Here is a 17,811-nt window from a genome sequence, read left to right on the forward strand (position 1 = left end):
CAGCTGAGGAGGTCAAGCTATAGAATTCTGGATGAATAGCTTTCAGGAGCTGGCCTCTTTTTTTTTTTTTTTTCTTTGGTATTTCTTGGGCCGCTCCCGCGGCATATGGAGGTTCCCAGGCTAGGGGTTGAATCGGAGCTGTAGCCACCGGCCTACGCCAGAGCCACAGCAACTCGGGATCCGAGCCGCGTCTGCAACCTACACCACAGCTCACGGCAACGCCGGATCGTTAAGCCACTGAGCAAGGGCAGGGACCGAACCCGCAACCTCATGGTTCCTAGTCAGATTCATTAACCACTGCGCCATGACGGGAACTCCAGCAGGCCTCTTTTATTTGTCCTTGTTGAATCTAGCTTAGGGGCCTCATAAATTGTTCAAGGAGCCTTTACTTCCAACGCAGCATTGTAGGGTTAAAATCCTCCTCTCGGTCCGCCTACCTTTGGCTTAACTGATCTCTTTGGGTGGTGGTAGGAGGTACTCAAAGAACTAATTTTGTGGCTACATTTAGGGAGCATATCTTAACCCGTGACCATCGGTGTTCCTGGCTCACAACGAGGTCTAGGCGAAAGCAGAAACGAACTGTTGGTGGACCTAGGTCTCAAACGAGGAAGACACGGGGGCCAGCCTGGTAGAGTAGGGGCGGTAACCCAAGGTATGGTCTTTTCTGCTGCAACCCTTCTAATTCGCGCCAGGGGAGGCCCCGCCCTAGGGGGCGGTACCGGAAGTTACGTAGGCCTTAGCGCCGGGAGTGTGTGGTTGCAGAAGGAGCTTGATCCCTGTGTGTGCCCAGTGTCCGCCAGCCGGGACCTTCGGCTTCCGCGGACCTTAGGGGACCCTTGGCGGCAGCTCCCGGCCTACTTCCCGCACACAGCCATGTCTGGTAACGGCAACGCAGCCGCAACGGCGGTGAGTCCTGAGCCGGTGACCCTCGCAAGTTCGGGCTTCCGCACTAGCGGTGCAACGATTGGCCCCAAGTTGCCACCCTCTGTCGTCTATTGGTCGGGTCGATTATCTCTCTCTCTTTTTTTTTCTGATTCGAACAGTTTTTAAAGGGCCAGCGGCTGGGTTGCCTTTAGCGGGGGAAATCACTGCTGATCGGGGCGGGCTTAAAAGTAGAGAGATTGTCTCGAACGGACAGCGATCTGGATGGGATTCCATCAGATTTGGCAACCTCGGGCTCTAGATTTAGTTACCCAACCCAGGAAACTTCGTCTGCACGAGACAGGGTGCTGTCCTCCCTGGATCTTTTCACGTGAGACAGGTCCGAGGCGGGATTCACCCACTTTGGGAAGATGTTCCACTTTGAATCCAGAGAAGAGAGCATACCCTGAAATCTGAAATCTGCACACAAACGTCTTAGAAGTGCACCTTCTCTTTTTCTCTTTTCACGTTCACCCTGCCCCAGCCTACTCTCAAAGTCCCGATCCATGACACATCGTAGGTTACTACAATGTAAGGAGGTGGGAGCTCCCTTAGATCTTCTTATTCCCAACCTCTGGTGCCACCACTGGGCTTTGTGCAGAGGCAAACTGGCTGGCGCCTGTGGAGGCCCACCTCAACCTGAGATAAGAAAGGGGTGGGCTAGCAGCTTATCTCTCCCTGTCCTACCTGCTGGTAGCAGTATTCTTTGCCATTGCAGGCATTCCTGAGTGCTGGACTAGGTGTAGTAAGGTCTGGATTCTAGTTTCAGCTCTCTGCCCATGATTAAGCATGTGACGCTGAGCAGATCGCTGGGCTCCTCAGAGCCAGTCTTTGCTTCTGTAACGTATTCCCAGAGATGCTTGCCCTGTTTACCTCAGAGGTTGTTATGAAGATTAAAAACAATAGTTCTAGCATATACATGCTCACTAGGTAAGTTTCATTGGAACAATGTGACTTGAACATGCTGTACAGAATCAAAGAAATCAGGAGTTCCTGTCATGGCTCAAACGGTTAAGAACCCATCTAGTGTCCATGACGATGCGGGTTGGATCCCTGGCCTTGCTCAGTGGGTTAAGGATCCAGTGTTGTAGAGCTGTGGTGTAGGTTGCTGATGAGGCTTGGATCCTGAGTTGCTGTTGCTATGGCTGTGGTATAAGCCAGCAGCTGTAGCTCTGATTTGACCCCTAGCCTGGGAACTTCCATATGCTGCAGGTGCAGCCCTAAAAAAGCAAAAAAACAAAAATCAGAGAAATTAAGGGACTGTTTAAACCTAGCAGTTTCTAGGACTTTGGATTCTTTATGGGCTCCCTGTAGCCCAGAATTTTTAGCATTTCAGGCCTAGCCTAGTTTGCTCAGGGTCCCCTAGGTTTTATTTATTGGAGAAGTGATAACCATGAGTAGACTATAGAGTCTAAGAGCTGCCAGCTGTCACCCTCTCCAGCAACAGAAGCGCCTACTGCAGAAGAACTCCATAGGATGAAGATCCCAGAATAGAGAAAATTGATGGCTACTGTCTGAGCTAGAAAGAAATAGCACCTCAGACTGGAGAACTGAGTTCTACCTGTTTGGCACTGAATACCATTGTCCAAGGTGCCCTTGCAAGAAGAAGAGGCATATCCATTTTAAATTCTTGGCTTGGTCTCTGACTTCCCAATGTTTCTTTTTTGGTGAAACCAGAGGCCGAACTCAAGGTGAATGGACATTAGGCAGCTCAGTCTCTTGGTCATATAGAATAGGCAGAAGTGGAGTTCCTGTCCTGACACAGCAGAAACGAATCTGACTAGGAACTGTGAGGTCGTGGGTTCAATCCCTGGCCTCACTCAGTGAGTTAAGAATCCGGCGTTGCTGTGAGCTGTGGTGTAGGTCACAGACGCAGCTCAGATTACACATTGCTGTGGCTGTGGCATAGGCTGGCAGCTATAGCTCCCGTTCCACCCCTAGCCTGGGAACCTCCATATGCTGTGGGTGCGGCTCTAAAAAAAAAAAAAAGTGGTCAGAAGATAGTTGAGTGCGAACTTTTTCATTTCATAGGTGAACAAATAGGTTTATAGATGAACAAATGACATGATGTGTTCAAGGTCACCCAGCCAAGAGGCTGAGCAGGAGTATACATCAATCCGTTGACCCCTGTCCTTATGCGTTCCAACCAGATTATGGGATCCATATTATGGCAGCTATGGGGTGGCTGGTCTGCATCTAAATGGCACTGAAACTTTCTTCAGTACCGCTCTCTTATGGATGCTGAACTTACCCTCAATGACTCAGCGCAGGTTCCCCTGTGTGGCCCCAGCTGCCCTGCCCCTGCCTGCTGCAGGCCCCACCTTCTCTGGGGCCAGGCTGATGGGCCTTATCTCTCTCTCCACCTGGCTGAGGGCAGCACCTCCATTGCCTTAGCTGGGATGGGCTTCAGAGCTGTGATCTGGTCATTGCAGCAACAGCAACAGTGGGTCCTCCTGCCACTTCTCTCTGGTCTCTTCCTGCTTCTCTGGATCCGTGAGGAAGCAGAAGGTAGTGGAGAGGGTAAAAGGGCCAGTCTTGGTGGGCTGGGGGGTTCCCCACTCTGGGGCTCAGCTGGCCACAGGCCAGGGGCTGAAGTTCCTTCCTTCCAAGCCAGTGATTCTGGTTCTTGGACAACATGTTGAGGAAATGAAGAATAGCGGGGACTGTGACCTGGGGGCTTTTTCTGCAGGAAGAAAACAGCCCAAAGATGAGAGTGATTCGTGTGGGTACCCGCAAAAGCCAGGTGAGTGCAGGTGCCAGGGTGGAAGAGGTTTATCAGAGGAGTTCTGTGTTACCAGTGTTATAAATTGGGGGGCCCAGAGGGTTCCCAGCAGCTCATGGTTGGGGGAAATGGGGCCACTGGGTATGAAATCCTATACAGAATTGCAGATTGCATTCTGTGAAGAGCTAGTCCCTGGGCTGGGGAGGTGGTTGGAGTACAGAGGACTCCCCGGCCAGGCCCCCCTCTTTCCTAGGTGGGCATATAACCCCCTCTCTGAATTCCAATCCCTTCAAGGCTCTCCCTGACCCTGTGAGGGTCCTAGCCTAGGGCAGTGACCAGAGGACAGGACTAAACTGAATTTTTACCCCTAGCTGGCCCGCATACAAACGGACAGTGTGGTGGCAACGCTGAAAGCCTTATACCCAGGCCTGCAGTTTGAAATCAGTAAGTTTTCTGGACAGGAATGGAAGCTAATGGCACGCCTTTATCCCCTGGAGGAGAGAACACAGGGCTTTTGGCTTTGCCTTGGACCAAAGCCTGGTCCCATTGCCTCTGAGAATTCTTGGCTGTCCCCAGTTTGGAGGGCCCTTTCTTCCTCCAGCTCTGACTACCTGGGCTAGCCTGGCATTTAACATCCTCTGCTTTGGGTCTTTTTATGAGCGTATCTGGTCTTCCTCCTGGATGGTACATTCCCAGAGGGTAGGGACTGGGGTCTGTGTGCCCCTGTATCCACTGTGAATTAGCACTTTGCTGGGCTCAGTAGGGGCTCAATAAATGCTGATTGCTGGGCATCTGATTGGTTGACTCTCTCCTCAGTTGCTATGTCCACCACAGGGGACAAGATTCTCGACACTGCACTTTCTAAGGTAACAATATTTTCCATCCAGTCCTCCCTCCCCTCACTTTCTTTCCCCCAAAAGATTCGATCTAAGGCTCTTTCTTGCCTGACAGATTGGAGAGAAGAGCCTGTTTACCAAGGAGCTGGAACACGCGCTGGAGAGGAATGAGTAGGTGAAAGAGGGGAGCCAGATACCCTTCCTGGCCCTCGCTAGGACCCCAGTGTGCATCAGACTTGGGTACCAGCTAGACTGTTGGGCTTAAATGCTTGGATACTCTATAGAGAGGGGCTCATATGTGAGTTTTTCAGGCCTCAGAAAAGGAGAGTCTCCTGGTTCTGAGCCATCCGGCTGCCTGGGGTGCAGGACTGGCTGGGGGATGGGAGCGAAAGGGAAGATAGGAGGGGAATGGATCTCAGGGCCCCAAAGTCTTAGAAAGGCCTGCTTCCTGAACTGCACTAGGCTCTGCCACTGACAAGAAGCAGGAATGGGTGGAGAAGGGCCGGGGGCCTGCCGACTAGATTTCTTTTCCTTGCCTCTCTCCCATCTCTCCAGAGTGGACCTGGTTGTTCATTCCCTCAAGGACCTGCCCACGGTGCTTCCTCCTGGCTTCACCATTGGAGCCGTCTGCAAGTATGAGTCCTGCGAGTCAGGGGGCCTGGGCATGGGCTAGGAATCATGTTAACCTTGGCTTTTCCCTTTGGGACTTGGCCCTCTGCCCCAAGGCTGTCTCCCCTACCCTGAAGAATGTCAAGAATGATAGAAAACTCAGAAAATGCCAGTTAATTGACTACTGAGAGAGCCTTGAAGTGACCTCAACTGAGATCTCGCCCCCATTCTGTGACCCTTCCTCCACCCCCAGGCGAGAGTGCCCCTATGATGCTGTTGTCTTTCACCCCAAATTTGTCGGGAAGACCCTAGAAACCTTGCCAGAGAAGAGGTGAGTGGGGCCTTGGTAGGCATCTTGGTGAGAAATGCACAGAAGCTGGAGGGGTGGGAGGAGGAAAGGAACAGTGCCTGCCTAGGGTTAAATCTCATTTTAAATCATCTCTCTGAGCAGTGTGGTAGGAACCAGCTCCCTGCGGAGAGCGGCCCAGCTTCAGAGAAAGTTCCCACATCTGGAGTTCAAGAGTATTGTATCCTTTTAGAGGAGAGAGGAGGCAGCAGCCCAGAAGGAAAATGAGGTCCAGAAGGCCCTGGGAGTTTTGAGAGTGGAAGGGGCTTCCAGAGGAAGTAGACCATGGATGGCAGTGGACTCCCTGTCCTCCCTTCCATCCATCCATTCGTAATCCTTTCACGTTTTCTTAGCCCCAGGGAAGTGCCTGGCGCTGGGGCTAATGATGAGCAAGATCAGTATTGCCCCTGCTTATACAGAGTTTACATTTTAGTTCTGGAGAAAGATAACCAGACCTTGATAACACAGAGTGAGAGTGAATAATGATTACTTTGGGGCAGGAGTGTTGGAGGGTACTTCCATTTTTTTTTTTTTTTTTTGTCTTTTTGCCTTTTCTGGGGCTGCTCCTGCGGCATATGGAGGTTCCCAGGCTAGGGGTCGAATCGGAGCTGTAGCCTCCAGCCTACACCAGAGCCACAGCAACGTGGGATCCGAGCCACGTCTTTGACCTATACCACTGCTCACGGCAACACCAGATCCTTAACCCACTGAGCAAGGCCAAGGATCGAACTGAAACCTCATGGTTCCTAGTCAGGTTCCTTAACCACTGAGCCACGACAGGAACTCCCCATTTTTACTTTATCCTCCACTATATTGTTTTTTTTTTTTAATTTATTTTTTTTGTCTCTTTGCTATTTCTTTGGGCTGCTCCCGCGGCATATGGAGGTTCCCAGGCTAGGGGTCAAATCGGAGCTGTAGCCACCGGCCTATGAAGAGCCACAGCAACGCAGGATCCGAGCCGCATCTGCAACCTACACCACAGCTCACGGCAACGCCGGATCGTTAACCCACTGAGCAAGGGCAGGGACCGAACCCGCAACCTCATGGTTCCTAGTCGGATTCGTTAACCACTGTGCCACGATGGGAACTCCTATTGTTTTAACTTTTATAATGTTAAAATTAATTTTCAAAATAGCATTTGCTAAGTGTCCAATGCGCAAGTAGGGAGTTCTCTGGAAGCTTCTAGCTGGAACATCTAAACGCAGGCTTGGGAATTCCCTGGTGGCTCAGTGGGTTCAGGATCTGGTGTTGTCACTGCTGCGGCTCTGATTACTGCTGTGGCACTGGTTGAATTCCTGGCCCAGAACTTCCACATGCAGTGGGTGTGGCTTAAAAAAAAAAAAAAAACCCAAAAAAAGCCCAACCACATTTGGGGGTCAGGGAAGACTCTGAGGTCTTATAACATTGGGCAAGTTATTAAATAACTTAAAACCTCTCTAGGGAGCTCCCATTGTAGCTCAGTGGTAATGAACCCAGCTAGTATCCATGAGGACATGGGTTTGATCCCTGGCCTCAGTGGGTTAAGGATCCAGTGTTGCTGCGAGCTGTGATGTAGGTTGCAGATGAGGCTTGGATCTGATGTGGCTGTGGCTGTGGCTGTGGCCAGCAGCTGCAGCTCTGATTGGACCCGTAGCCTGGGAACCTCCAGATGCCGCAGGTGCCACCCTGAAAAGACCAAAAAAAAAAAAAAAAAAAAAAAAAACAACCCCCCAAAAAACCTATCATTTTCCTCATTTGTGGAATGGAGATAACAGTAGTACTACCTACCTCATAGGGTTGTGAAAGTTAAATGAATTGACATATAGAAAACACTTTAGAGCAGTGTCTGGCATGTAGTATGAGATGAGTTAGCTGTTGCTATTAAGGTGAGAACTGAAAGGTGAGAAGTTAGCAGATAGAGGGCCTTGGGCAGAGGGAAAGCATGAAGCTCTATGCTGTCCAGCGCTTGTGGTCCTCAGCATCTCTTCTCAGCGGGGAAACCTCAACACACGGCTTCGGAAGCTGGATGAGCTGCAGGAGTTCAGTGCCATCATCCTGGCTGCAGCTGGCCTGCAGCGCATGGGGTGGCAGAACCGGGTGGGACAGGTAGGGCCTGCCCCTCTTCCCTCCCCAGTTGGTCTTCATCTCCTTCCTGCCTGTATTCTCTTTTTGAACACCTACCTCTAACATTGCAAGCTGGAAAAGAATCCCAGTTTGGGAAGACTGGGGATCAGAGGCCTGACTCCCACTCTTGCCTACCCAGGCTTTCTATATGCTAGGGAAGCCCCATCTCACCGCCATGTGCTTTTAGCCACCCCCACCGCTACCCTTCTGACTGCCTCTTCTGCCCGCACAGATCCTGCACCCTGAGGAGTGTATGTATGCTGTGGGTCAGGTATGTTTGACCAGGGAAGCTGAGTATTGATGTGTTCCTTTCCTTTGTTCTCAACCAAGAACAACACTCCTAGGGAGGGGCAGGCCTTAGGAGGCTCCTGGCCCAAAAGGCCTTGGGAGCAGGTGGAGGTAGGCTGGTTCCCATCCTTAGCTGCATTGTTGGGGAAAAGATGAGGCCTGACATCTTCGGCTGTTTTTCCATCAGGGGGCCCTGGGCGTGGAAGTCCGAGCCAAGGACCAGGACATCCTGGATCTGGTGGGTGTGTTGCATGATCCTGAGACTCTGCTTCGCTGCATTGCTGAACGCGCCTTCCTGAGGCACCTGGTAGGGCCTGTGCTCTTGTGGAGGGGTGGGGATCTGGGGATCTGGAAGGGTTGTGGGGAGATTTCTCAAACTAATGCCTTGTATTTAGTGGTAACTTATTATTGAATGTATGGGCAGGACCCAGGTCTGGGACCCTGCCTTTTTCAGTTACGTCCTCAGAGGGATCTGTGTATCTCTGCGGGCTCTGGCTACAGGGGGATGTTAAGGATCCTTGGGGCTCACAGGGAGAACTTTTCATTGCAGGAAGGAGGCTGCAGTGTGCCAGTAGCAGTGCATACAGCTATGAAGGATGGGCAAGTAAGCAGGGGAAGATGGGTGGGAGGGGCAGGACAGGATGGGACGGGACGGGACTCTGGCATTTCTCCTGTGCATTCTGAGCTGCCAGCAAGAGCCGAGGTTTCAAAATAGTTCCCTCTCACCATACGCTGAGGTAACTTTTCTTTTCCAGCTCTACCTGACTGGAGGAGTCTGGAGTCTGAATGGTGCAGAGAGCATGCAAGAGACTATGCAGGCCACCATCCATGTCCCTGCTCAGGTGCCAGGGCTAGAGAGTGAGGGAGAGGGTAAGAAACACTTCCGTTACCTCCAGTTTTGTGCTCACCAAATCCTACCTCCTCCCCTCACACAGCACGAAGATGGCCCTGAGGATGACCCACAGCTTGTGGGCATCACTGCCCGGAATATTCCTCGAGAAGCCCAACTGGCTGCTGAGAACCTGGGCATCAGCCTGGCCACCTTGCTGCTGAACAAAGGTGCCAAGAACATCCTGGATGTTGCACGGCAACTCAATGATGCCCACTAACTGGTCTGCGGGGCACAGGTGCCTGGGTTACTGCTGCCCAGGGCCTCAGTGCCCCATTCTCACTGCTATTCAGGGAGTGATTACCCCAGGAGATTGAACTGCAGGGGCAGACACTTCCAGAATCTTGTCTCACTTTGGGGCCTTGTTGACTGCCTTGCCTCCTCAGTACGTTGGGGCTTCACTTCTAGAGAAAATCCTCTAATTAAGCCACAGCCTTTGAATGTAACCACCTCTACTAATAAACCAGATTTGAACTAGATTTTGATTCTAGCGGGGTTGCAGGAAAGGTAACACACACAAAACCTTTTATTCCATACCTCAGAGGCTGGGACCCTTGTCCAGGTTCTTCTGGAACATGCTGTTTCAGTCTCAATACTTCTCATTTTCCAACGGAATAAATTGTCTCCCAGGAAACATCATAATCTTGTAATAATCTGTGACTTGTCCCGTTTACGGTGCAGCCTTGACTCATATTCCCCCTCCCCCACTGCCTTTAGAAGTCTACAGGTCAGCGATCCTACAACCCTTTTGTAAAATGAAGAGACATCTCATACATATACATATATATAAAAACCAATCCTTTAATAAACAAAATTAGTCCATCTGAAACTCCCCAATACCTAAAGTACTAGTCTCGGATGGGTTAGCTGCAAAATTCCAGTTCCGAAGCCAACGGCGGCTCAGTCCAGACGGGGGTTAATGGACTAGTAGTGCTGGTATCTAGGTGCTTGGCTTGCCCAGTGGGCCCGCCGGGAGGGGAGCGGGCCTGGGGGCGCGGCCCCCACCCCGCCCGGACCGGCCACCGCGGGAGACGCTCACACCGCCAAGTGTCTCGTCCCGGACGCGCACGGGCCTGCGAGCGGAGATGGAGGGAGCGCGGACGTGCAAGGCCCGGGACCCGGCAGCAAAGGGGCCCCGGAACAAATGTGACCGACTCCGCCGCCGCCCGAAATCGAGTTCCGTCTGAAGTCGCGGCCGGAGCAACGGGCTGGAGAGTAACGCGCGCGGCCCCGCCGGCGGCCTCTGCACCCACTCACCTTCCCGCCGCGCTCCCCGGCCCTGCGTCAGCACGGCCGGCCCAGCCTTCCATTAGGCGCCGCGTCCTCCCCGCAGCCCATCAGCGTCTGCGGCCAGGCCAGCAGTCACGAGCTGGACCCCGGGGCCGAGCGGCTTTCAAACGGCCGTCCTCGGCGGAGCCACAGCGGGAGCGGGCCGCGCGGGGGAGGGGCGGGCAGGCGGCGGCGGCGGCGGCGAGGCTGGGGAGGGGGCGAGCGCGCGGCCGGGAGCCCGTCGTGGCCCAGCTCTTTCCGTGAGGGCTGTGGTGGCCCTTAAAAGGGCCTTTGTGGTGGCGAAGGGAAGACCGGGCGGCGGCCGTGGCGGCGCGGGCGGCCTCAGTACTCCTGCGAGGCCTGGGTGGCCTTCTTGCCGCCGGCGGGCGCCTTCGGCCCCACGGTGGCGCTGGTCTTCTTGGGCAGCAACACGGCCTGGATGTTGGGCAGGACGCCTCCCTGGGCGATCGTCACGCCGCCCAGCAGCTTGTTGAGCTCCTCGTCGTTGCGGATAGCCAACTGCAGGTGGCGAGGGATGATCCGCGTCTTCTTGTTGTCGCGGGCCGCGTTGCCCGCCAGCTCCAGGATCTCGGCGGTGAGGTACTCGAGCACCGCCGCCAGGTAGACTGGCGCGCCGGCGCCCACTCGCTCGGCATAGTGGCCCTTGCGCAGCAGGCGGTGCACGCGGCCCACCGGGAACTGGAGGCCGGCGCGTGATGAGCGAGACTTGGCCTTGGCGCGGGCCTTGCCGCCGGTCTTGCCGCGGCCCGACATGCTGCGTGAGGTAGATGTACGTTGAGGAGAATGCCTCGCAGGGACGAAAAACAGCCGCCGCCGCAGTCCAACTGGTGCCGCGCGCGCCCAGAAGCCGCCCTTATAAGCCCCCCAGGGCACACCCCCCGCGCCCTCCTGATTGGCTCTTTTCTTTAATACCCGCCTCCGGTTGGCTGCAGTTAACCAATCGGTGGCGCGCCCCGGCTGAGAGAACGCGCCCTCCGATTGGTAGAATTTGAAAACCTTCTGCCCGGGGAAAGAGGCGAGGAGGAGCTGCAGCGAGCCGACAGCAAACCACTCTCCGGTGTAGCCAATCCATGTGAAGCGCGCCAGATTTAAACACTACAGCCAGACTCCAGAACCGGAAGACAGAGAGAGTGAGGTCTGAAGCCATCTCAGGGAAATGTGTGTGGGACTTAAGGTTTTTAAAGAAAAGGGGTCAGCACTACTGACTACTCTGCCTCACTTCCCAGGTCTGGTCACGCCTTCCTATCTGGCAAAAGAGGCATGAAAAAGGGAAGGAATTAGAGGCCCTCTGCAAGTTCGACCCCATACCAGATAATGCCAATCTTATGGCTCTCTACGCCACGGAGCAGCAGGATTTCAGTATTTACTCAACATGTTCTACCTGGTTTGCTCTTTGTGTTCACTTCTTGCTAGAAGTGGCCTGAGGTACTGAAAGAAAAAGGATGAGGCAGAGAGATAGGCAAACTCTTAGAGGAAATGCCTCCACCAACACTCCCAATCTACCTTAAAATGCCCACATAGGAAATACACCTACAGAAACAACAAGAAAAAAACAACTTTTTATTGTTGCCACTGGGAGCACCTGGCCCCCCAGTCTGCTCTGAATCATCAGAATACTTAATTATAGTCAAATGTCAAGTCATCCTCAAGCCTGTGACCCTATCCGCAGCCAGGGTTCTATCCCCAGGCCCAGCATATTCCTTGAGTGTCAGAGTTGTGGGTAACTGCATAAAAGCTACAGTATTCCCTGCTTAGGTGGCTGCAAAAGTGGGATGGAGAGGGAGAGTGGCAAGTTGAAGAAAGCCATAAGCAAAGTTCAATCAACAGCCCTAGAGGGCAAGAAAGGCCCAAGGATGTCAATAATCATAGGGGAAAGGAAATGCTGAGGACAAAATCTGGAGAATGAAGGGTGGGAGAGGCTTGGACCAGGAGGCAGTCTTGGTCCAGAAGAGCTGAGCCTGAGTCAGGGACCCTAGTGGTTATGAAGCAAAAGGCAATGATTAGGCGACTCAGACATCATAGAAGAGTCGGACAAGCTGGTAACGAATGGAGAAGGTGACAGCACTGCCCACGACCTGCAAGGAGAAACAAACTAGAGTCAGAACCATGAAGAAAGGGAGAGAAGGAGGTGTAAACCCCACTCCCAACAGCACTGCACCTGCAGCAGTAGCAGGAACAGGGTGAGATTTCTCTCATGCATGGGCCCAAAGACTTTGAGTAGCAAGTTGATGAGGGTCATGTTGTTACACTCTGTGAAGGCACCATCCTCATTCTCACTCTGGCGCACGGTCACTAGCCGGAGGCTCTCTGCTACCTGGAGGGACCAGAAGTGGAGAGGACTTCAGCTAATACCCATGCTTCAGGAATGGGGATCTGCTTAATGCTTCCAAGCTCCCCATGGAGCTGATGAAGGCCTAGGTTCCCCATTCCCTGAATTCAGAATGGCAGCCTAGAGCCTTACCTCCTTGTTACCCTGTTACCTTTAGAATAAAGGTGCCCAAGAAAGAGAGGCTCTTGGTCTTGAACTTGGAATAGCTCATCTCCAGTTTGCCTGTCTTGGTATTGAGTCTGCAGGGGAAGAGACCTTCATGTGACTGGGCCACTACTCAACGAACTCTCCTCACTGTGGTTAATTAATAAAAAGAGCACTGAAAGTGGAGTCAAACACCCTAAGATCTATTTCTGGCTCTCCTCGTTAGCTCCCTGTAATCAGAGCTGCTGTGAACATCAAATGAGATCATGTAACTAAATGTGCTCTGTAATGTATAAAAGGCTGACCACGTGGAAGGCGTTAGCCCTCCTTTAGGCCCACTCCCTTTGCCCAGCAAATGTCTAAGGCATCCCAAGTGAAAAAGCCTTTCAAGTCCCGAAGCAGTTACCTGGGCATACGGTGGCGCGGGCAGGGGATGATATGCAGGAGCTGAGGCAGTGAGTAGAGGAAGTTGAACACCTGAGGCATGAAGAAGAGTAGCATAGTCTTGCTGAAGTGTCCCAAGATGCCCACCACGGCAAAGGTCATGCCAGCAAAGTAGCAGAAGGTATCTCCCACAAACACCCGGGATGGGTACCTGTGGGGGGGAGGGGATCTTAGCCAGTGGCCAGAAGCAGAACTAATCCTTTCTCTCACATTGCACACCCTGGGCTCTGGGTTAACCCCAACCCTAGTTCTGGCTTAGAGGAGATGCTAGCTCTCCCAGCAGCATTCCAGGACCCAAGGTTCTGATTCCAACTATTCTTGGGGCCCCAGAGCACCTGGCCCCAGCTATTGCTGGAGAGAGAATAAGGTTTAAGAATATTACCAACTGAAAACCCAGAAAACACTCAATACAGGGATGCACAAGTTTAGCCTCTCCATCAGAAGACAGGCCACAATCAGGACCATACTGGCCACTTGTTCAAACAGCTGTCACCCTATCCACAGGGCTACTTACCAGTTATGGTAGAGCAATCCCAAAGTGGTGAAGAAAAAAGGTATCATGAAGTAGAGGGAAAAGACGTGATCATCCCGATAATCACCTTTAGAAGCAGGGGGAAAAGAAGGAAATGTTGATAGCCACTTCGACTGCACAGCTGGCTCCTGTTTTCGTCTGCCCCTAAATTCTGGCCTAAGCTGTACTGTCCACCTCTTCCAAGTCTGAAGAACTCACTACCCCTTTTTTGTCACCCAGGCAATTTGTAATATTGTAACTCTTTCATGAAGGCTTCCTAAACTTGTTACTGTATACGTTTGGTTTAGACCATTCCGACCTCGGTTTGAATACCAGCTTTTGTTTTTTTTGGGTTTTTTTTGGCTTTTTAGGGCCACACCCGAGGCATATGGAGGTTTCTGGACTAGGGGTGCAACTGGAGCTGGAGCCGCCGGCCTACATCACAGCCACAGCAATGTCAGATCTAAGCCACATCTGTGACCTACACCACAGCTCACAGGAACACCAGATCCTTAACCCACTGAGTGAGGGCAGGGATTGAACCCACATCCTCATGGATACTAGTCGGGCTTGTTAACTGCTGAGACACGATGGGAACTCCTGAACACCAGCTTTACTTCCAAACTGTGTGACCTTGGTCATAACACTTTTAACTTCTTGGAGCCTCAATTTCCTATCTGTGAAAAAAAAGTTGATGAAAACACCTGCCACGGAGTTCTTGCTGTGGTGCAGTGGGTAAAGAATCTGACTGCAGGGAGTTCCCGTCATGGCTTAGCGGGTTACGAACCCAAATAGTATTCATGAGGAGGCAGGTTTAATTCCTGGCCTCGCTCACTGAGTTAAGGATCTGGCATTGTGGTCAGCTGTGGCGTAGGTTGCAGAGGCGGCTTAGATCCCGTGTTGCAAAGGCAGGCAGCTGCAGCTCCGATTCAACCTCTAGCCTGGGAACTTCCATATACCACAGATGTGGCTCTGAAAAAAACAAAAACAAACAAACAAACAACAACCGACTGCAGTGCTCAGGTCGCTATAGGGGCGAGTGTTCAACCCCAGGCTTGGAGCAGTGGGTTAAAGGATCCGGTGTTGTCACATCTGGGCACAGGTTGCAGCTGTGGCTGGGATTCAATCCCTGGCCTGGGAAACTTACATATGCCACAGGTGCAGGCATGAAAAAAAAAAGGAAAGAAAGAAAAGAAAAAATACCTGCCACATAGAGCTGTTACAAGTGTAAAGTAGGATAACCCTTCTCAAGTGCTGAGCTTCAGTAAGCACTTACTGATGTCCATCAGCCAAAGATCACCAGAACTATATCTATACTCAAAGCCAGGTAACAAGGGGGACTTTGGAACCCACACACCAAGGAGGTGTTAGGAGGACTTGTTATAGAATTTGTTTTATTTAATTCTAGGGATGATGCAAGGAACCTGAATTTTACCTTGGGCTAGGTGCTATCAGCAGGGGTAATGCTATAACTGAGCATCTTAATTTTTTGTTTGGTTTGGTTTGGTTTTTTTGGCCACACCCTAGTATGCAGAAGTTCCCAGGCCAGAGATCAAACCTGCACCACAGCTGTAACCAGAGCCAATGACAATGCTGGATCCTTAAATCAGTGAGACATGAGGGAACTCCTGAGCATCTTTGTATCTAAGAAGTAGAGAGTTCCCGGACTTTCCGTTGTATCACAGTGGTTAACGAATTCGACTAGGAACCATGAGGTTGTGGGTTGAATCACTAGCCTTGCTCAGTGGGTTAAGGATCTGGCGTTGCCATGAGCTATGGTGTGGGTCGCAGACACAGCTTGGATCCCGCATTGATGTAGCTCTGGCGTAGGCCAGTGGCTACAGCTCTGATTAGACCTCTAGCCTGGGAACTTACATATGCTGCGAGAGTGGCCCTAGAAAAGGCAAAAAGACAAAAAAAAAAGAAGTAGAGAGTTCCCGTTGTAGCTCAGTGGTAATGAACCTGACTAGTAAAAATGAAGATGAAGGTTTGATCCCTGGCCTCACTCAGTGGGTTAAGGATCTGGTGAGTCAAAGTGCAGGTTGCAGATGCGGCTAGGAACCTGCATTGCTGTGGCTGTAGTGTAGGCCAACAGCTGCAGCTCCTATTTGACCCCTAGCCTGGGAACTTCCATGGGCCATATGTGCAGCCCTAAAAAGCAAATAAAAATCATTCATGTTAGCCAAAAGAGAGGGAATCTTGGTCATTTTTGTGACATGCACCGTGTTTTTGTGGAGGTGTTTTATCTGTGCTTCTCAGACATGGTTATAAAAGGGTCTGGTTTTTGTCCTACTCTATCATAGTCACAGAGTGAGCCTGTCTGATTTTGGAAGTCTATAAAACTGTTTTTGTTCAATAGGAAGAAATGGCCTACCAATTAGTGGCAATCCCTTTATAAATCACAAAACTGCTATTTTTCTTTCGCACATTTAATAAGTCTTACTTGCTATTGCTTATCTTATTTCTTATAACTACTCACTTCTTTTTTCCTGAATTCCCTAAAGCCACAAATTGGCAACACTCAGACTTCTCTTCTGACCTCCAATCCCACCTACCTTCCAGCTCTACCAGGTTGAAGACAATGATGGAAGCAGAAATGACTAGCGACTGGCCAGCCTCTAGGCCATTAATTCCTGCTAGAATATTGATGGCATTGGTACAGAACACTGCCAGCAGCCCCATGTAGACATAGTACAGGATTCCTGGGGAAAGAAGACCATAAGAAAATAAGCAGTGTCATCTATAGAACGAGGACTTAAGGATATTCTGAGAAAAGTGGTGAGGACAGAATATAGGATGAAGGGCCAACAGAAGGAACCAAAGGAGACATAGGGACAAAACAGGGATACTTGGAGGAGAATGTGGAACACCAGGAAGGATTCTCTGCTGGATATCTCATGGGGCAAGGGTGCCCTGAAGTAGAAGCATATAGTTGGTAGTGGTGGGACTCACCCAAGTCCAGATGCAGGCCAAGAATTGGGCGGAAGGGCTTGGGTACCACGATGGTCGTGTTGCCAAAGTTGGTGAAATAGACCATGAGGAGAGGTAGTGAGGCAGCTGTGGGCAGCAGCAGCTTATGGCGCCAGCGCAGATTCAGAACATCATCCGCGAAGCCCAGGAAAATCATGCAGCAGATGGCAAGGAGCGCACCTATCAGGGCCACAAACTGGGGGAGGCTCGGGAAGGTCATGGCTCCAACCTACTCCCACTTCGCTTTTCCTTTCAAGAACTCCCATCTTTCCTTTGTTCTCAGCACACCCTCCCCAACCCAAATAACCCCAACTCTCCCAGGTAGCTCCCAGCCCCAGGCAGCCGCCCTCACTAACCCACTTACTTCATGGTGGGGGAAGGCTTTACAGTGCTCCTCCACAAAGCAGTTCAGGAAAGGGAAAGGGATGAAGCAGAAGAGGATGATAAGGAAAACAGCACCGCTGATCACTCCCTGGGATTCTGGGCTGTGGCCCATCAGCAAGCGGGGTGGAGGGAGGGGGCAAGAGGAAAGGGGGCGTGGTCACTCACTAGTGCGAACACTACAGTAAGCTAACTTGGGGGTGGAAAAGGGTACCCAAGTCCCATTGCTGGAATCTCAGTCCTCCGTGGTAACAAGAACTGTCCTCCACCTCCCAGAGTCCCAAGGCGGCTCCTGGGATCGCGCTTCGCGCTTCTCCGCGCGCAAGCAAGCATTCCACTCGGCACCTCTGCCCTACCCAACCCTTCCCCAGCTCCCGTCCCCAGACTAGCGCGCGGCCCCTCACATTTGCTGCCGGTTGGATTTGTTGAGATCCTGGCCGCAGAGACGCGCGGCGATGAAGTGGCCACGGAAGGCAGGGATGAGGGTGAGTGTGGCCACAAATCCCAGCAGCGAGCCGATCAAATTCACCAACAGCGGCATCGGCAACTCCGGGAAGGCCCACATGGTAACTGGCCAGGCGGCCCTCTCGGCCGCCTCCTTAGCTAACGGCCCCTAGCAGTAAGAAGTGGCCGCTCCCCACAGGCTGAGTTTTCCGACACTGGCCTGAGCAAAACCAACAACTCCAACCTGAGCCGCCCTGGGAACTCTCAGGAGCCTCAGTAAAGTCAACCTTGGTTCTGCCTCACTGCATCTACCTACTTACTGTTTCCGCCCGGGTCTAGTTAGCAGAGCAACTATCGTTGTGGACGGCGCGGCCATTTTTAATATGGGCATAAGAGTTGCGGACAGAAGTGTGGTTTTGAACTGCATCCTTATTCGAGAGCAGAGTCTTCACGAGGGGATTGGAAAAGCAATTTACAAAGGGCAAACAAAAGTGGATACTTTCATAACATCATATTAAAAATGTATAGACCAAAGCGGAAAAACCCCTTGCCCGGTTCCAAGATGAACGCCTCCTTGTACCACG

At 51.9% G+C, this 17,811-nt stretch overlaps 3 protein-coding genes across 7 annotated transcripts; 1 reads left to right on the top strand and 2 right to left on the bottom strand.

Annotated features, from left to right (window-relative positions):
• The first annotated feature begins 766 nt into the window (after positions 1-766).
• On the top strand, positions 767-9,353 carry HMBS (hydroxymethylbilane synthase). 2 transcript variants are annotated; one of them, NM_001097412.1, is given in 14 exon segments: positions 767-906; positions 3,611-3,664; positions 4,015-4,087; positions 4,460-4,509; positions 4,595-4,650; positions 5,035-5,112; positions 5,342-5,419; positions 5,540-5,615; positions 7,406-7,519; positions 7,770-7,808; positions 8,013-8,132; positions 8,376-8,429; positions 8,581-8,667; positions 8,761-9,175. In NM_001097412.1, coding segments are annotated over 14 exon segments (1,086 nt in total). In that variant the 5' UTR covers positions 767-873; the 3' UTR covers positions 8,935-9,175.
• A 142-nt stretch (positions 9,354-9,495) lies between these two features.
• On the bottom strand, positions 9,496-10,830 carry H2AX (H2A.X variant histone). Its single transcript, NM_001435407.1, is given in 1 exon segment — positions 9,496-10,830. A coding segment is annotated over 1 exon segment (432 nt). The 5' UTR covers positions 10,758-10,830; the 3' UTR covers positions 9,496-10,325.
• Positions 10,831-11,550: 720 nt separating this feature from the next.
• Positions 11,551-17,557, bottom strand: DPAGT1 (dolichyl-phosphate N-acetylglucosaminephosphotransferase 1). Of its 4 annotated transcripts, none has more exons than XM_003129927.5 (9): positions 17,188-17,557; positions 16,767-16,887; positions 16,385-16,598; positions 15,988-16,134; positions 13,436-13,520; positions 12,884-13,072; positions 12,485-12,572; positions 12,163-12,318; positions 11,551-12,079 (listed from the first exon to the last, which is right to left on the bottom strand). In XM_003129927.5, the coding sequence occupies exons 1-9, from the start codon at positions 17,346-17,348 to the stop codon at positions 12,014-12,016; spliced, it is 1,227 nt and encodes a 408-aa protein (XP_003129975.1). In that variant the 5' UTR covers positions 17,349-17,557; the 3' UTR covers positions 11,551-12,013. The 4 variants fall into 4 exon arrangements, 3 of the variants coding, with proteins under 3 accessions (XP_003129975.1, XP_084832480.1, XP_084832481.1); XM_084976354.1 differs by having other exon boundaries at positions 16,385-16,582; positions 17,188-17,523; XR_014815426.1 differs by lacking the exon at positions 12,485-12,572 and having other exon boundaries at positions 17,188-17,523.
• Between the last annotated feature and the right edge of the window lie 254 nt (positions 17,558-17,811).

This window comes from Sus scrofa, chromosome 9, assembly GCF_054392235.1.
Source record: "Sus scrofa isolate SSC_HxYL_T2T_F1_AM1 chromosome 9, Sscrofa_HxYL_maternal_Yorkshire_Landrace_v2.0, whole genome shotgun sequence".
Taxonomy (NCBI): Eukaryota; Metazoa; Chordata; class Mammalia; order Artiodactyla; family Suidae; genus Sus; species Sus scrofa.